General features: G+C 43.0%; 1 protein-coding gene across 1 annotated transcript; it reads left to right on the plus strand.

Annotated features, from left to right (window-relative positions):
* Positions 1-5,585: 5,585 nt before the first annotated feature.
* On the plus strand, positions 5,586-20,613 carry RNF4 (ring finger protein 4). Its single transcript, XM_032109244.1, has 8 exons — positions 5,586-5,673; positions 11,137-11,300; positions 11,753-11,873; positions 12,625-12,704; positions 13,980-13,989; positions 15,105-15,270; positions 17,427-17,475; positions 17,819-20,613. Exons 2-8 carry the CDS (start codon positions 11,292-11,294, stop codon positions 17,966-17,968), a joined length of 585 nt encoding a protein of 194 aa, XP_031965135.1. The 5' UTR covers positions 5,586-5,673; positions 11,137-11,291; the 3' UTR covers positions 17,969-20,613.
* Positions 20,614-20,939: the final 326 nt, after the last annotated feature.

The raw sequence follows: 20,939 nt of genomic DNA on the forward strand, positions 1-20,939 counted from the left end.
CTACAAGGTTGAGTTTTATTCTTTATTTTACCTTTACAGTATGATTAGAAAAATGTGGGTCTTACAGGCACAATAGAATAAAATGGGGGGGGGGGGGGGGGGGTGTAATAGAATTTATGTTATTTTATAATGATATAATGGTTAATTATATAATGATTTTTTCTGCTAGAATCAAAAGCTTTAAGAAACTGAAACTTTATTATCAGAGCTCCTACAGCATAATGGCAAATATCTGGGTAAGAATGTCGAGACCTGTATTTCTGGTTTTGTATATTATGCCATGGTTTGCTACGCTCATTTTTCCAAAAGAAAAAGATGAGGGCAAACCCCAAGGAACATTTGTTTACACATGCATCTTTTCAGAAGGCAGGGCCAACCCAAGTTCCTAGCACATCTTCTTACATGACTAATCATGTAAGAGGATTGCCAGTTTCAATGCTGTTTTAGAGGATGAGGGGAAAACTGTTTACAAGGTTTAGATGATGTGAAAGCATCCAGGAGCCAGTCTAGATTCAGTGACCCAGGCAGACCGTGCCTCTATTTGCAGATGCAAATGTCTTCAGTCCTTAAACAGTGGAAGGAGAACATAACATTGATCTCTTTAGGGAGCTGCTTCCAGAAAAAGTCAAAATTCTGTTACTCACCTAGAAGATCATTTACCCTCTGTGACAATTTCTATACTGTGTAAAACAGCCTTTAAATCACAAAACTTATCCAGGCACAAAACCAAGGAGCACATAAATCAGAATTAAAGTCTGCCCAGCAGTAAGACTACGTAATGTATTTCTGTTTTAACTCAGTGCCAATTACTAAGTGTTTAATTATGGCTATTGCAAATGTTTAAATTGAAAGAGACTGTCACTGACATTAGAGTGAGGCAGCTGCTTCTAATGTTCTCACAACATTGCATTTCTCACTTGTTATTGAAGGAGGTCTAATGGAATTCTTTTGTTGCCATCTAGCTGTGAAGATCACTTCCACAACCTGCAAGCTGATAAAATGTGCTGTATTTTTCACTCCAAGTAAATGCTCTAGTAGTCCACAAAGGCCATGCAGGTAGGGCTTATGCTCCATAGCAAGAGTTAAGGAACAGAGGAGAGTGAAAAGAAGGAATCATAGAAGCAGAACTACAAAGGGAAAAGGGAACTTTGATACCATATCCAGCAGGGTATTGTAATATCTTTAAATGAAAAACCCTTGGCAGCAGGGAGTTTGTCTTCCTTTGTGATTGTTCAGCATTCTTTTGCACTGTGTTCCAGAGCAACAAAGGTAAGTGGTGACTCTAACACCTCAATTTTCCAGAAGCCAGCAATTAACAGCTGACACTCATGGTCTAGGATATTGCATGGCTGAACAGTTCTTCTTAAACTTTTTCATAAGAATTAAAAAAAAAAAAAAAAAGGCATCATTAAGCAGATATGGAGGTCAGGGAAATTTCAAAACCCCATCATACTGCAGGCTTCTTCCCCTGTGATTTTGGACCAAGTTTTCAAAATTCTTACAGAATTGCAATCAAGCTGATTCAGAAGTATTTCCTTCTCCATATTTTCTTTGCTTTCTAATGAAAGGACTGAGGAATAGTGGAATCTCAGTAATCCAGATGTGGAATTTTTTCCTTCAGAGGTCACAAGTAGCCCTATTGCTACTTTGAGATCTGATGCATAAAGTCATCTTCAGAATCAATGTTTTGAGGAATGTAGAAAAATTTGTTTTGAAGAAAATACCAATTTATTCCTATATTGGTATTTTTGTATCAATATTAGCCTATTGATTTTTCAGTGATGGAAGGTCTTGCAACAGAATATGCAGAATAACAAAAAATACCACCTTCCTCCTGACAAATGTGTGGAACTTGATGCTGGACACAGCAGATCCTACCCAAAACTGCTCTGCCACTGGCTTCTAGAGCACATTCCCTAGTATTCCTGGGTGATACATGGAAACCTGAGGTGATCGATGCAGAGCCATCAAAGGTCTGGTGGGACCTGTTAGCCTTGTGTTACGAAAGCAGCTGCAATGCCACTGGAGCCAGGTGAGCTGTGAAGCCACACAGCTCATTGAGACTTGCTGCCTCAGCTGGTGCCTGTGGCAGGGACCATCCACCAACCTGGTGAAGCTACACACGGATAATTGAGTGAGCAATGCCTCTACACGTGCTTCACGGAAACACAGGTGGATGAATAATTCATGAGTCATTCATTTACACATTTGTTACACCATTTGCAGTCAAAAAGAGGAGCCTGAGTGAACAAGGCTAACTCTGAAATCATCCATCAAAAACAGAGTAACAAAATCAGAGGTTGCACCTGTCTGATCGTAGTGACGGACTCATAAGGAAACATTTATAGTGCTGGAAGCTGCACATTCCAGAGGTCTCTCATGTCAACGCAAACAGCCGTACCACAGAAGCCTTCACACGCCACTACAGTGTAAGGAGGTGTAACAAGGCCCAGATTACCTGAGGAAGACCAGTGGGTTTTGCCATGTGACAGGCACTGGACACGGTGCTCACCACTCACATAACACAGTCACTGCTTGGTGGCATTTGGCTCCCTCTTCCACATCAGCCTCAGGAATGAGGGAAAGCCCACGCTCAGTGACTGCCATGCCAGGTAATCCAACCTGCTCTAGAGAACACAGATGATTTATTATTTAAATAAAAGACATAGAGATGGTTATGTAGGGACGGCAAGGAAAAAAATACCTAGTACAAATCTCCAGCACTCCTCATCCAGAGGAGGAGGAGGAAAGACAAGTCACCAGGGAAAGCTACCAGTTCATATACAAACAGCCAAATTGCCAGGCAGAGAGCGGTAAGAATCCAGAGGACAGATGCTCATGGCATGAAGGTAAAGCTGTTGGGGAAAAACCCTTTTTGATAGTGAGGTGAGGGCCTTGAAACACCTCTGCAAGTGTTTCTGAGTTAGACATTGTTACTCTTGGAACAATTACTCCAGATCCAATCTCCCACATTGATGGCTCTGATGAATTTTACCCCATTTTTTGGAAACACACTGAGAAAAATAATTTCTTTACAGAAAGGGTGATTAGCTATCGGAATGGACTTCCCAAGGAGGTGGTGGAGTCACCATCCCTAGAGGTGTTTAAGAAAAGACTGGACATGGCCATGGTCTTGACACCAAAAATCACGAATAAAACTCCTTAATACCAATGTAGTATTAAGAAGCAGGCAGTACTTTATTACAGCACCGGATGGCAACTTGGCCTAACATGCATGCCTGCCTCAGGATGATATGCATATTTATTAGCCAGGGATCACAGAATCACAGAATATGCTGAGTTGGAAGGGATCCACAAGGATCACTGAGTCCAACTCCTGGCCCTGCACAGGACGATTAGAAACAAACTAACTTTTAGATACCATTATATGAGGACAAAGTCGTCGAAGCAAAAGAAAACTGTTTATTAGTAACGATTCACCTGAGCCAGTGTGTGTCTCCCTCCCCCAGAGCCGAACGCACACACACCCTCCAACAAAGTGGCTACATTTTATACCCTTTCCCGGCCGAGGGTGGTCCCTGGCCCCTTTCCCATTGGCTGAGTACTCGGGACCTTATATTCTCTCCCGACCCCCTACTTGTAACTGCAGGGAGGGCTCTCCTCAGTCTCCTCCAGGCTGAACAGACCAGGTGCCCTCAGCCGCTCCTCTTACAGCTTCCTCTCAAGGCCCTTCACCATCTTTGTCGCTGTTGTGGTTTGACACTGGCCCAATGCCAGGCACCCACGAGAGCCGCTCGCTCACCCTCCCCTGCCACAGCTGGGCAGAGGAGGGAAAAGGAAAAAAAATTAACAAACGATTCATGAGTGAGATAAGGACCAGGAGAAACACTTCAAGGGCAAAACAGGCTCAACTTCAGTGGCGATGTGAATTCATTACTAAGAGAATCAGAGGAGGATAATGAGAAGTAAAATAAGCCTTTGGAACACCTTCCACTCCCAGCCTCTCCCTCCTTCTCACCGACAGTGCAGAGAGACAGGGCACGGGGGTTCGGTCAGTCCATCACCGAGACTTCCTTCTGCTGCTCCAGGAGAGGAGTCTTCCCCTGTGAGGCCGTGGGGTCCCTCCCACGGGAGACAGTTCTCCTGAACTTCCCTGGCGTGGGTCCATTCTCAGGAGCAGCAGCCACACCGCACCTGCTGCAGCGTGAGCCCCTCCCACGGGCACACAACCCTCCCAGAACTGCTGTGCTGGGGCTCTCTTTCCACAGGGTGCAGTCCTCCAAGGACAGGCTGCTCCAGCCTGGAAGCAGGGCCCTCTCTCTACTGCGTCTTCCACTGGAGCACAGCCTCCTCCAGGCATCCACCCGCTCCGGCCTGGGCACCTCCCCACGGGCTGCGGGTGGATCTCTGCATCCCCCGTGGATCCCCAGGGGCTGCAGGGGCACAGCTGCTGCACCATGGTCTGCACCATGGCCTGCAGAGGAATCTCTGCTCCAGCGCCTGGACCACCTCCTGCCCCTCCTTCACTGACCTTGGTGTCACCATGTTCTTCTCCCTCACATGTTCTCACCTCCTCTTCTCTGACTCGAATCCAAAATCTTGTGACTTTGTTTTGATTTTCTTCTTAAATATGTCATCACAGAGGCGCTACACACCTCTCTCATTGGCCCAGTTTTGGCCAGCAGCATGTCCATCTTCAGAGCCATCAGACATTGGCTCTGCCAGACATTCTGGGAAGCTTCCAGGAGCTTCCTCACAGAAACCATTTTTGTGGCCCCCCTGCTACCCTAAAATCAGGCTGTGCCAAACCAATACAGTCACACTCCTTTGGATGCCCCCTATTAGTTTATTATCTTCCTTATACCGTGGTGTATACATTAATCAGAAAAGTCTTAGATATGAAGTTGCCTGGGTTTGCTCAGTGAGCCTCAGAAAGGCCTTTTGAGGGTCTTCAGGAACCCTGGTGGTCTTCCCTATATAGTGGTGTTTTTCGCTCTTGGTATAAAAGCCGCACAATGTTTCTGAAGGAACTGGATCGGGCTGACTTGGCTTGTTGCAATGTGCAGTAACCACCACATAGCATTCCATTAATTGCTCCTTCTGCATGAGCACTTTATAACACTCTGGCTGACATGATGGTGTTCAGTCTAGGTTGGATTTGATGATCTCAAAGGTCTTTTCCGACCTAATTGATTCCGTGATTCTGAGGTTCTGTGAAACGTTTCCAGAAGACGGACGGGCTGCAGTGGGGACACCACCCTAGAGCTCACACACACTCCACCTTCAGGTACAACAGCTCCGGAGAAGACAGCAAAAGCATGATCTGGCTTCGGCCGTTCCTTTCAGGATCTGTCAGGGCCGAACTAACCCGAGGACCAGGAGATCTTTCCCGAGGAGCGGCGAGAGGAGGCAGCGGGCCCCGAGAGCCCCGCACAGGCCGCACGCCCGCGCGGAACTACAACTCCCTGAGCGCCGCGCGGCACCAGAGGAGGCGAGGCCGCCCGTCTCACCGCCGTCTGAATGACGTGCGCGCCGGCCACTCGGCGGGGCGCAAGCCCGCGGCTCCGCCAATGGTGGGCGCGTGAGGGCGGGCGCTGCCGTGCGCCGCTGCCGGCCGGCTCTGAGGTGAACGCGGCGGGCCGGGGGCTCGGCCCGGGGGAGCGGCGCTACTGGGCCCGTCCCTCCCGCTTGCCTGAGGGTCCGGGGCGGCAGGTGAGGGAGGGGAATGGGAAGGGAAGGAGGAAAGGAAGGGGAAGCGGAAGCAGCCGTCCCCGGCCGCAGTGGGGGGAGCGGAGGAGATGCGGCCGTTCCTGCCAGTGCGCGGGGCTGGGCCGGCGCCGCCCCCGCTCCGGCCTGAGGACGGTGCCCGACCCCCTTCCCCGGGTGCCGCCCTGTCTGAGGGGGTCCCCCGCAACCCCCGCCGAGAGCCGCATGGCGGGTCCGCCCTCCCCGGCCCGGCCGGGTGCGCCGGGGCCGGCTCCGCCGCCGCCCGGCTCGCGGGGCGGCCCCGCCGCTTCTGCCCTGCCCTACCCGGCGGGCGGCCGCAGCGCCAGGGTACAGGTACAGCTGGGCTACGGCCAGTCCTGCCCTGTCTTCCAAGGAAGACGGGCCTCTTCTTCTCCGGAGGAACAGCCGGGGCTCGGTGGATGTAGCTGCATGAAGTTGTTGCTCTCCCCTCCCATTTTGTGTGACAGCAGGAGTGGGGGGAGTGTTCTTTCCTACCTCAGCCCGCACCTGTACTTAATTACAGGATGTGGAAAGACTCAACTTTTTTTTTTTTTTTTGCGTTCTTCTGTATTTGGTTTCTGGGACTATTGAAGGTGAGTTGTGGCGTCTCTCAAAGAAAGTTGTGCAAGTAAGAGCAATGAGGAGCTTTTCTTCTGGCCAGTGTCCCTTTTTCTTTGCTGTGTCTGAAATAGGATATATGGCCAATGGTGTGTTGTTTTGTTCTTCTGGTGGGTTTGGGGGATTTTTTGGTGGTTTTTAGAACTGTTTTGGGTTTTTAGGTTATTCATGAACATGTCATATTTGTCTGTAGATGTAGCTGTCTGCTTAGAGCGGGCATACTGGTGTATCTCTGTGGTAAGCTGGTTATCTCTCATCTTTACTGTTTTCATGGTGCCTCTCACCAAGCTCTTTTACTATGGGAACGTTTTACCTAATTTGGGTAACACAGATTCAGTTTCTTTTTTCACTGAAGTTCGTGTAGTGCATTTGAGAAAATGAGAGCATCTTTAAAGGTATTGGAAATACAGGATAGGAAGCTTTAAAAGCGTAAATGATTCGTGTGTTCTGTGGTTAAAAAAAAATTGAGACTAGCACTCTGTGACTGGTATGTGCATCTTCTGAGGACAAAAATCTTGTTATGCAGATGCGTCTTTGATACAGTATTTCCTGTTAGGGGTACAAATAGACATCTGGAGTAGAGATGAGAAGCAAAGTCTTAAAGGCGTGGGATATCACGTTTTGACAAATTCGGCATATAACGGTGTTGTCAGCTGTGCTTTGCACATTCCCAATGTTTGGATTGATATTATTGGTTTCTTTAAGTAGGTACTTCAGTGTATTTGTCATGTTTACGATGAATACGAACTTAAGTCTTGTTTGTGTTAGCGAGACACAGGAAAACATCTATCTCTTGCTTCAGACAGTTTGCCTCCATTCATGTGGGAGACCAAAAATTTGTTTTGAGAGTGGTGCAAGAAAAGTTTTTAGTATTCTAGAGAATCAATTGGTTTTGAGTGGTAATTCAAACATGTTTAATTAGCTCAGCTTGAAGTCGGTGAAAATGTTGACTTTTTTGTAGAGGAAAAAACAAGAGACTTAAATGATTAATAGCAGTCGTTACCACTCCTAGTGTAAACATTCTTAATTTAAATAGCTTGACCTTTTTTTCTTAAATACAGTGAAAAGGTGGTACTTGTAGTCTTTGAAATGCTAGTTGCTATGAGATCAACACTGCTTAGGAACAATAACTGCATGTGCAGAACTCTGAGTATGACAGGAAGGGGAGTGGCCTTTTCTGGTACTGTACCATCCTGCAGTGAAGCAATAAAAAGTGTGTAAAGTTAGAAGCCAATTTATTGGCTTGCTAAGTTATCTGCTAAGTCTTTACACAAAGAAAAGTCTTACTTTTTAAAAAGTCGTAATTTTAGAATTTTGAATTGATGTCTGAATGCATCTTGCTATAAGTCTCACAGATAACTGCAGCTGAAGCTGTGAGTGAAGTCACTGGCTGTCTGTGGTGGGGGGGAGGTTGTTGCAGTAATTCCTTTTGTTATCCACTCCTGGGAGTCTTGATGCTGGGTGGTTTCATAGTGACTGCTGGAAGAAGAGCATTATAGGGCTTACCATTTAACTTGGGCTGTGTCCTGTGTAACAAATTTTGTTATTAAATTAAGTGGTCCTGCAGTTTTGAAGATTTTTAAGAAGTTCTTCCTGATGAGTGTGTCTCTTAACATGCAATGTCTATACCTCTGTTCTTGTACGTTGCTAAACTTCATCTGTGGTGTATTTAAGAAATTAAGCTCTGCTTTGTTTTCAGAGCATTCGGGCAGTTGATGTTCAATGAGGTTTCCCAAGTAAGCCAGTAACATGTGGAAATCTATAGCCCCACAGAAAAGATTTGTTCTTACACAACAAAAATGTTGCTGGATCCTAAGACTCCTTCCATAGTCTTAATAAATTCCAGCAGTCTGATTTTCTTAGTAAACAGGACTCTCCTGAGATGAGTCATTTTGATACTGATGAACCTGCCTGTGATGATTTGAGGTAGTTTTACAGTGATGAGCTTCCCTGTGGGTATCTATTCTCAACTTAATTCTTCAGGAGCAGCTTCTGAAGAGGTTTAGATTTGAGCCATAGGCAGCTGGAACATTTGTACCTTGTATGCACTCTCTGCGTTAATTATAAAGAAAGCCAACTGTCAATGTTCTAAGGTTCTGAAAATTAAACCATCTGAATAGCAACAGTGTGCTCTGTCGCTTAGGTGCTTCTGTCCTCTACTGCAGTTGAGGGCTGACACTAGATTCTCTGAGACATTTCATAGTAATCCTGTAAATAATCTGTTTCTTGGTATCTGGATAAAGAAGTGGGTGAGTATTTAAAGTGGGTAGGATGATCTTACCATGTCTTCTATTGTGTGTTACTTCAGTTTTCACCATAATTTTAAAATTTAAGTTGGTTGGTTGGCTTAATTTTGTCTTCTGTTACAGTTCTTCTTTGGCATTTAAACCACTCATAGCCAAAGAAAATCTGTGCAACATTTTTTGTTTGGAGTCACCACAGGTGTTCTCCCCACGTTTTTAACGCTTTCTAAAGATACTTGGTCAACAAACCGTTGCACTGGGTTGTATTCAGTGTTAAGTCCAAAAAGCACCAGATCTTGTGAAACCTTGTGGGTGTTTTACATTCAAACCGATGCTGCCAGATGAATACAATAGGCTTATCTTTTGCTGTCTTTCAGCAGTGCAGATATGTCAATGGATCAAGTTGTTCTGAAAGGTTCTATTTAAAAACAGTTCTAACAACTTGTAATTTAAAATAAGCTTATATAAAGTTCATTTCTGTATATTTCTCAGGAGTGTGCACCAACAAACATTTCCCAGCTTTCTAACGTCCAGGTATTTTTTCCAATTCAGTATCTGAGGAGAATCAAGGAAAATGTCTCTTGGCTTTCTTGATGAAATAAAACTTATAAGGAATCTAATGGCCTAACTTTTTAATATACCTCATGTGTTGCTCAGTCTTATTCATCCTCTTGCTGTGTGCAGAAAACTGCTTTACCTAAGTAATTTTTCATTTCATTTGTAGCTGGTCAGTGAAGATGGTAACTTGTCTTGAAGCAATTATTTTGAAAGAGCAGATGTGTAAGGTTTAGGGATGGTTCTCTCCCTTGCCCTTATCCCTCATTCCTTATGCTGTGTCTCCTCTTTCCCCTCCCTCTTCCCCATGTCTCCTAAAACCTCCAAGCCCATGAATAATAGTCATATGGAATTAGGAACTTGCACACCTAGAAAATGTGCTCACAGAACAGTCTCTCTGTTCTTTTTGGTTTTGTTTGGTTGGGTTTTTGGATGACTGCACCATTAGGCATGATCTTGTTTTAAAAGTTCTCATGCCTTATCCCAGAAACTCAGTAAAGTGAGTAAAATAGGATCTTCGCAAGAATGTCGGTAAGGCTCACAGAGAAGCTTTGTTTCTTAGCAAGTGAAATGAAATCTAGACCTTAAGAACAGTGGGATGAAGTGTTCAAAGAGAATTCTCATTACGTGGACACAGAATGTTATGGAAATGATTGCATAGGAGAGTCCTGCATTGAGGAAGCAAGAGACTGCAGTCAGTTGGCTTTCTCTGTTAGCAAGCTCTGAGCCCAAGTCTTCAACATCCCAGGTGACAACGTAAGACTATTTCTTATCTACCAGAAAAACTGAACATGTCAGTTTCGATTCCTAAAAAAAAGTGGGAGAGAGTGTTATCCATAACAGTTCCAAACATGAGATCTGTTGTGCCTATGGACTCACTGAGCATTCAGTCTGGCATATGTAGTTCAACTGGGGGGAAAAAAAAAGGCATATTGACTTTCATTTTGGCTTTTGAGCCAGTTTTAAAATGAAAAACTGTGAGAAAATTGATGAGTGGTATATTGTGCTGCTTAAAACTATACATGAATATAACTTTGGGCTTAGTAATAAGTACCAAATTCAGTGTGAGCATTTTTCTCAAGCATGTTTTGTTTTAATAATACCACAGTTCAGTGTTAGTGGGTCTCTTAAGAAAGTGATTTAAGAAATGGAGTAAGTTGAAGCGGAAAAAGTTCAGTCAAGTTTCCTTTAATTGAAGGCTGTTCCATGCCACTGCATGTTCACATGTTTCCTCATCTGGGAGTAGGCTGCAGCATGTGTGCTGACCTTCGCAGCAAAAACCAGTCAGCTCTGGAAGACAGTTCAGCAGTTCTTGTTTAACATAGTTGTTATTTTCCTGGTCCCTCCACTGCATTCCCTCGTGGCCACCCCCAGCTCCGCACTGTGTGTTGGACACGTGGTAATTGTACCACAGCCAGGCTCTAAGAGAGGACCTTCAGTGCCCTGTCAGTTACTCTGAGCTGCCTTTATGCTTTTCACCTCTCCCCCTTGGCAGGTAGCTGGGCGTGCACATGTGCAGGTAACAGAGCAGCTACAGTGAACTCGTCTTCTCCTGCACATCAGCAAGTATTTTGAAACTGAAATTTGTCTGCTCACTTGCTTTAGATTCCTCTCAAGCTGTTTGGCTCCCAGCTGTTGGAATCTGGAGATGGATTGCAGAAGAGAGCTGTTCATCTGGAGTTTTAGGTTCTCTGAAGATGGCTGCTTATGACACAATTCCCACTGATTCTTGCTCACAGATAACTGCCTCAAGCATCAATCAGTTGCTTTTCAGTTCAGTGTCATTGGGATTTCTTAATATTCTTCCAATTTGCTGTCAAACTCACTTATTCAGGTGTTTAGTTCATGGGTGAGAATGGCTGAGGCTTCAGGCCCAGCTGCAGGTATCTGAGGCTCACATACTGAACTTGGGGACTTCCCTCTCCTCTGGCTTTGGGCAGAAACTGGTGACTCAGGAACAGGAATCTTGGAGCGGAGGGTATTGGAGAGTACAAGAATTGCAGACAGGTAACTTCTCTCTTCTCTTTGATAGGTTTGGAAGAACACCGTCCTCTGACCTTCAGAAACCTGGAGTTTTTGTCAGTGAGCTACGTGAAGGAATCTAAGGAAATTATAGCTGTAGCTTCATTGCCATTACTTTTTTGGTGTTTGTACCTCTTTCTCAGTGGTTTTAGATCAAGAAACACTATGAGCACAGTAAGTATTTACTACTCAATGCAAACCTGAATCTTGAAACATGTTTTCCATTGTACTTCTGCGAACTTTTTTATGAGTTTGTTGCTAATACACAGGAACATAACTATATTGAATCTTCATGTAAGTTCAGTAAAGGTTTTTAATCACTCTAGATGCTAGCAGTAGTTCAGAAATGCTCACAATGTTAGCAAAACCTGATAAATTGTGAACTGGTTTCTCATTTGCAAACCATGATGATAGGCTTTTTCTTGGGGAGGCAGCTGGTAAGAGATCTGAATTTGGAGTGATGTCTTTTCCTTGCTGCGATCGGTTTAGGTAGCATACCACCTTTTGATGAATATTACAGCCATTCCTGAGTGTTTTCTGTATCCTTGTGTGCTTTCATTGGTGTTGCAAAGTTGAGGGCTATGTTAATATTGCACAGAAAATTCTGAGTCTTTGTTTTCTCTTAGACTCAACGGAAGCGCCGTGGAGGAGCAGTTAATTCTAGGCAAGCTCGAAAAAGAAACAGGCTCATGGCTTCTACTGCTGAAATGGCTTCAGAAGCAGAGCCAATAGAACTTGAAGAAAGTGGTAAGCTTTCTTTTGAACTGGTAAGAACAGAAACTACTTCTGGAGGGTTTGGGTCCAACTGAACATGTGTTTTTGCCAGTTTCTAGGCAGTTTACTGGAGAAGAAGGGAAACCTGATTTTAGGAATTGCCTAGTATGGTATTGCTAAACAACAAGCCTACTGAAAACTGATTTGGTTTGTTACTGAGCTACAATGCATTTGCCACTAGCGATAGATGGGTTGCATAGGAAAAGGTCCTCAAGTGCTGCTCGAACATCTGGATGTCTATTCAGATGACACAGGAATTAGAGCAGCTGCCACTACGCAGAGTGGCAAACTAAATTTGGGAACTCCCAAGTTTGAAGAAGATAAGGAAAACTTATTATCATTAATTGTGCCCCATCCCTCAAGGGAACATGCACAGCACAATACTGTTACATCCTATTATTATATTCTGTATGATTCATGTTATTTTTCTGTGTGATAAACATTCTCCTGTGTCAGATGAATTGTCTATTGCTGTGTACTTGCAAGCTGTTGTCATCCAACAGAGCTGTGTCAAGAGCTTAGCTGCTCTTTTGCATTGTAGCTTGCTGAAGACAGGGCTGTTAAAGCTCTCTGTGGATTGCTGAGGGCAAAGCTTGAGTGAAATGCTGGACTTGTTCCTGAAGAGAAAATGGGCAGGAGATGGTTGAATCTCAGGCTGTTACACAGTGGCAGGCAATTTTCCTCCTTTTCAATCTCTGACCTTGATTCTAACTTTGTTTTTCAGCTGGTGAAGAAGTAGTAGATCTCACATGTGAATCTTCTGATCCTGTAGTCGTTGATCTAACTCACAATGATTCCGTTGTGGTAAGAAGTGAATAGCACACTTGCTAAATATTGTAGTTAAATTAGTTTTCTCTTGTGTTGCCTGATAGAATCTGACTTGAAGGGTAAGTTTTAAGTTCAGAATTGACTTGTCAGGGCATGAAGATCCTGTGTTACAGATAACAAAGAAGCTGCTCTGGACGTGGACTTGCAGTTCATGATAGGGTAGTATAAAATAAATTTTTGCTCCAGAACCTGGAGTTTATATCTATCAGTCATAAGCAGTGTAACATAAAAAGAGATGCAGTTGATAGTTGAAGTTCTTCTAGATATATCAACAATAGAATCATAGAATTGTTCAGGTTGGAAAGGACCTCTAAGATCATCGAGTCCATCCATTCACCCAGCACTGCCAAGTCCACAACTAAGCCATGTCCGTAAGCACCACATTTACATGTCTTGGAAATACCTCCAGGGATGGTGACTTCAACCCAATGCCACTGGGCTTCCCTGGGCAGCCCCTTCCAGAGCTTGACAACACTTGGTAAAGAATTTTTTCTAGCATCCTTATAGGCTAATGATTTAAAGAAAAAGCCAAGGGAGAGAAGAGTAAGTCAAGTAAGTTCAGCTTAATATTCCAAGAGGTCTTTAAAAAAACCTTTTTTTTTTTTTCTGCTCTTTTGAAAGCTAGAATAGTCTTTGATCCAGCTGACAGTGTTGTTTATCCCCTCAGGTTTGGGATGCCACTGCTGCTGTGCCAAGCAGGAACAAGCAACAGGAATAGCATAGGGAGTATTTCTTGCTGGGGTTGTTCCTGAGCCTTTGCAAAGGAAAGGCCTCAAACTTAACAGCAGAACCTGTGTTTACTCTGCTCCAGTTCCACCAAGAGCGGGTTGGGGATTAGGCTTTTTTTCTTCAGCAGCTGCCATACTATGAAGCATTTGTGGACATCATGGCTGAATTGGCCTGTTTGAGGAGAAAGAGGGAAAGATTCACCTGCAGCCTGAAATCTAAAGCATGGGACTGAAATGGGGGAGCAGGGAGGAGTGGATTCAGGTGGTTCTTAAGGTGCCTCTATTTCTACTCCATTGGAGCAGTGGGAGCAGAACCATCAGCATCCACATAGTTGTTTACAGAGAACCATTTAATATACTACTTTTAATATTCTTAATCAAAATAAGAGTAATAGCCTACCATTCTTAGCTTTTTTTGTTGGAATTGCTGTGCTTAGCTGGTGTTTGTATGTCACACCAGGGGTGCATAACAAAGTCTAATTGTATTTTCTTTTCTCTCCCTTCCCTTATGTATTGATGCAAGATTGTTGAAGGTGAGTTGACATTTTAAAATTGATAATGGAATTCTCCTAAACGTAATTATTATTATTTTCTGTTTGCCTTTTCCAGTGAATTTGAACAGGATTTATTGAAACTGCAGAGGGCCAAAGACATTGCTAAAGCATCTGGCCAGTGCCTTAGAGAATTAATCCAGTCTCTGTTAGTCACTATCAGAGGTTGTAGAAAGTGTATGAAATAAAATACATCAAAAGCTCCTCTAAATACTTTTTCTTATTTTCTAAAGACAGAATTTAAGCCTCAAGGTGACCATAATTTTAATTAGCACTAGAATATTGGTTGTGAATAAAAAAATGTCGGAGGTTTGTTTAACGTGTATTGCAGTGAAGGGACTAAAGAAAGTGATTTGTGCTCATAATATTCACTAGTCTAACATGCCTCAAATTTTGTAGTGCAAAGTATTAACTGGTTTTTTTACTTTAGATGTTAAAATAGTTACAGGTCTAAAGAAGTTAATCTTTTACATCTTTCAGACCTGGTTCTGATTACATTATTGGAGATGTATTAGTAGGTTGTCAGCTGCTTATCTAGAATGTAATCTGTTCTGTGCTGTGAATGAAGCAAGAGTAAGTGAAAAATGCCTTCATTGAAAGTTGTAGCTGAACATAGGCAGGAAGTGGCTTTAGTTTTGTGACTTCCTATATAATTCTAATTGATTAGTGCTTGATTATTTTTACATGGATACAGATAAACTTGAGTTTAGTCCTCTCTCTCCCAGGACACACAGCAATTGTTGCAGTTCCTCACCATAGGATTGTAGCAGTGTCTGTCGGTAAGAATTGGGAGAGGAGGTATCTTCCCTTTATAGGGGGGATGGATTCACAGCTAGTGTAATTACGTGGAACGTTTGACACTGAGGATCCTAAAGGTTAAGTTTTAGCTGTTTGTAGGGTGAAGAGAGCAAATACTTTGTGTCAGTATGTAGCAGAATATTCACGTCTGAACATGTTTAGCTTTAATATTTGGAAACTAGTTTGTTCGAGATTGCTTTTAACCCAGCTGAATATGGTCTAATCTTGCATTTCAAGGATAGTTCCAGGGAGAGAGAGAGATGTAATAGTATAGCTAACTTAACAAAATTAAATTACAGAGAACCAACGACAAAGGAGAAATCTGAGACTAAGAAGCCAGCGACAGTCAGACAGCTGCGTACTGAGTAGTGATGATGAAGATGAAACAAGAGATAACGATGTGTATGTGACTGATAAAGCATCTCGGGAACTGGGACCACTGGAAGAGGAAACTGCAAGTTCAAAGTACGTATGCCTCATGACCTAGCAAACATTGAGTTGTGCTTCTTTTGAGACAGACAGGACTAAGTAGTATTTGTCATCACCTGACTTACCTTTGAAGCCTTCACTTACTCAGTTTCCTCTTTTGAGGAGTATGACATCCCATGTTGCATGATAGTCAAATGATACCATTTTCACTTTAAGATGAAAAGCCAGCCCAAAACAGATTTACAGTTTTGTATACAGCCTTAAAGATGAGTGTGGGGTATGGCAAGGAAGTGGGGATTAGTAACAGGCCAGAGCTCATAATATATTGCATTTCCTTTTCCTACAAAGCTCCAGTAGTTACATTAGATATAAAATACTTGTGTTGGTGTCCATGAGGTTTGGTATCACAAGACTGGCAGGCAGCAGACTGGCAAATTCCAGTAAAAACACTTATGCATTCCCTGCTTTTTTTTACATACTGTGCCAGTTGCTGCCTTCCTTGAAGCAGCAGCTGTCCTTCCCAAGGTATATTTGCAAGGTGATCCTGGAGGTCCTGCTCTTATGGCCAATTCTTGTTCTGTCCCATGGATGTCATGGAGCCCTGATATGTTTGCATGTTGGATGGAGATCTTGCTGTTTGAGTCAGTAAAGTCCCCATTCTGCAGAGAAAGAGTAAATCCTGCTACAGTGTGTTAGACTAAGGAAATGAAATCAGGTGTCTGTGTGACTAGGCAAGTTGAAGGACATAAGAATTGTGATATAAACTTCTTTTAAAGTGGCTTTTTTGTGGAGAGTGGGGGAGATACTGAATGAAGGGTTGAATGAAGCTGATGTGCTTTGAGCCTTTTGGATTACTGAAAGGCAGCGTGGGAGAGAACTTGAGTATGTAGCTTTTAGGTGCCAGGTCATAAATATGCCACCAAAAGGTTCTATGCTATTCTAATCCATAGTGCATTTTGCCATTGGAGTTGTAGATGTTTAAATTTTGGGTGTTAAGTACTTCATAAATACCACTAACTGGATAATACAAAAAAGTAATAGTTTGTTCCTTCAGCCTTCTCTGTTAAAGATTGCACCTTCCTGCTCTGTGTAGATAAGGCTGAAAAAACTCAGTGCTGCAGCATTTAACATTGACAAAAAGGTCCTTCCTAGTGCTGGGGATTCCCAGAGCCATCTGCAGTGTTGGACTCCTCATCCTTCTAAAATGATCATCAATTGTAATTTGTTACTGAAGTGTTATTATAGCTGCTGCCTCAAGAATTTGAGGAGTAAAAATGGGAGAATTTGTGGAGTTAAATTCTGTAGGTGAAACTAGAGGTAGATGTTAGTAGTGCTCTCTACTAAGATAACGACACAAAGGCCATCTCAAACTTTTTATTCATGTTTGATTAATAAATTACAAACTGTGGTTCAGCATGGGCGGTGATGTAAGAAAGCCATGTGTTTAGGGTAGAGAGTTCTGAAGATTTAAACTCGAGTTTGTAAAGAAAAGTATCAGGAAGCTCTTTTTGTTTCTGCTAGCTGATACTATTCATTACTTGGGCTGGGACAAGTTCCCTAGGCAGCCGAGCTGTGTCTGTTGCAACACGTATGTGCAGTACTGCTGTCCTGGAGGCTGAAGGCAGCAGAGGCACGTCTGTAACCACAGCTCAGTAACAGACACTGAGTTGGTCTTTCCACCGTGGAACGAGAAATTTGGGCTTGAGTGTTTCCTTGTGTTAGTGTGTTCCTGACCTACATTTTATAAGGAGTTCTTGGAATGCATGTGTTACTGGGCTGTTGCTAAATTAGATTAGGGGATTTTTGAACTTCTGACAACCTCTTCCCTTTCTAGAATGACTTGTTTCCAAGGCACAGCTCAGTGCTTTTGTTACAGAGCTGTCATTGATGGCCTGTTGGAGATCAGTGCAGAACAGAGCAAGAGAGTGCTGTTAGTCCTTGTGCTAGACCAGGGTGACTGACTGCATCTTCCTCCTAGGGAAAACCTTTCCTTTAGTACAGGGAGACCCAGTCTTGTTATTACATGCCACAAACTGAGGAGTTAAAGATACACAGGAATCTTGAAAAGAAATGCATCATGGCTAGTCGGTGCACTCAGATGGTGACGTGACATTTTGTGTGTGTATAACCCTTGATTTGCAGTGGAATTAATGGTTGCATGTTCTTTCTTGTTCTGTTCTCTGTACCACAAGGCCGTCTGGCACTGTTAGCTGTCCTATTTGCATGGATGTCTACTCAGAGGTAAGGATCCACATGCTGTCATCCTTTATATTCTGTATGAGGGAGAAAGGGGCAGAGGGGGAGCTGCACAACTCACTTGGCCAGTGTGGGATGTTACAGAGAGCTGGCTTGAAGCACAGAGCTTGCCTTGAAGCTCATAGTAACTTTTCAGTCTAAGTCACTTCTTGGTGGTGGGGGAATAGGGAGGAACCCTTCCCAGAATGGCAATGAAAGATCTTCAGGTTCCTTACTATTCTAAGAGTAAAGGACAGTTCCAGATATTCTAAGTCCTGTTTGCCTGATGGCAGTAGACCAGCAAAGTTGAATTTTTTACTCCAAATGCCTGTTGTGGTTTTTCTTCCAGATTGTGCAAAGTGGACGACTGATTGTGTCAACAAAATGTGGCCATGTCTTCTGCAGTCAGTGCCTCCGTGATTCCCTTAGGAATGCCAACTCTTGCCCAACCTGCAGGAAGAAACTCACTCACAGACAATATCATCCCATTTATATATGAGTACTTTTGTTTCTCAGGACAGACCCAACTGGATTTTGGGGGAAATGTCATGCTTTCAGTGCTCTGAAGATTTAAAGAGCAGCAGGTTGTGCACAAATCCAAATAAAACTGGGTTTTTTGGAGAACAACTTGTACGTATCTAGACAGCTTTTTTATGGTCCAAGTTGCTTCTTGTTATGTTCCTGGTTATCATGTTACATCGATGACTGTCTCTAAACTAGACCAGCAGCCTAGACCAGGAAGGAAGCAGTTAATCTATTTCCTTCTACTTTTTGTAGTGCTTAAATGAGGGGGTGTGAATATTTTGTTCTTTCTTACTCTATGAATTATTCCTACCATCCCATACAGGTGTGGAATAGTTCCCTTTCAGAAAACAGATTAGCAATTTACAATTTCATTACACCTTTTTTTTTCATCCTGTAAGAAGCTCATGACTCTTGCTTTCTTGCTATCATCTTTGCCCAAGTAGAGTGAGTTCTGTACTGATGGGTTGTTTTTTCATAAATCAGTCTTAAATTGACAACAAAGGTTATGCAATAAAGTAACCTGCTGTTAACCAGCAGGTTTCAAGTGTTTCACTTTCAAGTGTTTTGAGCAGAAGGTTTGAACATGCAGATGTTTTTATGAACTCCATGAGATCCCAAGCACATAGATGCATTGCAGCATGTACAATGTGAAAATAATTCCTTGATTGTTTTAACTGCCAAGAATTCCTGTATATTTTAATCCCAACACTGAATTTATTTTCTAACATGACGAGATGGTCTCTTGGGTTTACTTGTGCTGTAACACTCTTGTAATAATTAATGAGTATAGTCTTCTCTAGGCTTCTTGGTGATGAATAAGAAGCAAATTCATCTGTATGCTGTCCTCTTGTCAGCTGAATACCAAACTACCTACAGATCTTCTTGCTGTATCAACTGTTCCCAGTGTAATGCTTTAAGTTCAGTGTGTTCACTTTGCTGTTCTCGCTGGTTGTTACACTGGCACCTGACTGGATGTAGCCTGGTGAATAGCATTGAAAATTAAATAACTGTACTGCCTTTATTGAGTGGAGGCTTTAAAAGGTATTTGGTAGCAATGTTGACAGCTTTTTAACGAAAAGTTTAATCTCCCTTTGCCCTGAGGGTTGTCCAGTTTGCTTTAAATGCAGTTTTTAGAAAAGAAGTCAGGTATATCTCCTAGGAAAGACAATTCCTATAGTTGAGAAGGCAGAATACACCAGTTTATGCACTCTTATCCAGTCACTTTTTCCTCAGGGCTGAATTCTAAATGTCTACTTCACACTTACAGCTAAAATGTCCAGGCTGGTCTGGAATCCAAGGTGAGCTGATACAAAGAGATTTATGTAGACAAGATGATTAAAATCAGTGTTTTATGATCCACAGCTGCAATAGGTGCATCTATGAAAAACTCCAGAATTAAACTTGGACACCTCTTGGCAGTTGGTTGCTTATAGAAACCATTACAAGAACCATTCTGTGCCCTGGTGCAGCACAACTGTAGGATGTTTAGTTAATGTTGGTATTGCATGTGTCTTTGCTAACCTGTCCTCGGGTTAGCAAGGCTTTCTTCCATGTAGGAAGCCTTTAATTAAAGAAGCTCTTCTAAATTAGCTGTCTCAAGGTCTGCCTTGCGACCCAAAGTAAAGTTGATTTTTTTTTTTTTAATTAGGTTGTTTCTGGGTATAGTAATAGAAAGTTTTGTTACATAAAGGCTGGCTCAAGAAATGCAGTACCTTCCCCACCCTGGTTTGGACTAGCTTTGGTTCAGTGCTGTTAGCAGGAATATGCAGTTTCTGTATTGTGGCAATAGGGTGACTCCTACAAAGTTGCACACACGTAGTTCCTATGTGTTCCCATGGGTAAGATAAGCTACAAGCAAGGACTACGGCTGTCTCAGGATAGTGCAGTGACAGTGATGGCTGCATTTGTGTCCCAAAAAGCAGAGAGCTGATGCTTAAAGCATTAATTGTGTGAAGAGAAGTAGCCCAATCTTAAAACTGTAGAGATGCTTAAGGGTCACAGAAACTACTTTCTCCCAGTAGCTTAACAAAGAAACAGTAAATTATGACTTTTTCCTGAGGTGGCTGCTGTGTGAAAGGAATGATCAGAAGAGGATTTAAGGGATTACTACTGAGGATGAGGGAGAGTCATTTAACCGTGCATCTTTCACAGTCTACTAGCCATAGCCTAAATGATTTTGCACAACTTCCTCCATGTAAATACCACTTTAGAGTTAGTGTCTCAATAAATAGATCTAATCAAAATTTAGATATCATAAACTATAATAAAAAGTTTCTAGCTTTTGTGTACCCTGTGAAGTGCCACAAATTTTGTGCATCTCAAAACGAATATTACGTCTCAGTACATGGGAAAAAATAGGAAATTCCTTACATGCTTTTTTCTTTAAGGGAAAAAAAGTCTGATATATTTGAGTTCCAGTATTGTTTCACATTGGCAAGAACGCATAGGTAAAGAAAAAAATCTTTATATTATGTAGATGTCTGTCTTGTTGTATATAGTTCAATTTTTCCTGTATTTAATTGTATTCAAGTTTGTCAGCCCATCTATGTTCAACTCTGCTGGTAGGCAGAGGGTTCTCTTAACAGGTGGAAATAAAATGATTGGATTGATCAATCACAAGTGCTTGTTATTTTCATTGTGCTGTAGTCATTGATTTGGGGGAAAAAAGTCCTGGAGACCAAAGCCTTTCAGGTGCTGGAACCAGTGTGTGCTGTGTGGGGCAAAGGAGAAAGGCATTGCGTGGGATGAGAGGGTGAAGTCCTGCTCAAGTCAGGGGGAATGGGGTGATGCAAAGGTGGGCTCGTGAGTGGGGGAAGCCTGGCAGCCAGTGCCAGAGAGAGAGGAGGGAAGAGGGTGGGAGGGTGTTGGGCCATCTCCCTGGGGGTCCCGTTGCCTGCTGGATGTGAGGCAGCTGCTGGAGAAAGGGCGAGGAGGAACACTGAGGA

This window comes from Corvus moneduloides, chromosome 5, assembly GCF_009650955.1.
Source record: "Corvus moneduloides isolate bCorMon1 chromosome 5, bCorMon1.pri, whole genome shotgun sequence".
In the NCBI taxonomy this organism is placed as follows: Eukaryota; Metazoa; Chordata; class Aves; order Passeriformes; family Corvidae; genus Corvus; species Corvus moneduloides.

Coding starts and splice junctions, on each gene's coding strand:
- RNF4 (XM_032109244.1), top strand. Junction 15,271..17,426: donor GAGGAAACTGCAAGTTCAAA/GTACGTATGCCT, acceptor CTGTACCACAAG/GCCGTCTGGCACTGTTAGCT. Junction 17,476..17,818: donor GCATGGATGTCTACTCAGAG/GTAAGGATCCAC, acceptor TTTTTCTTCCAG/ATTGTGCAAAGTGGACGACT.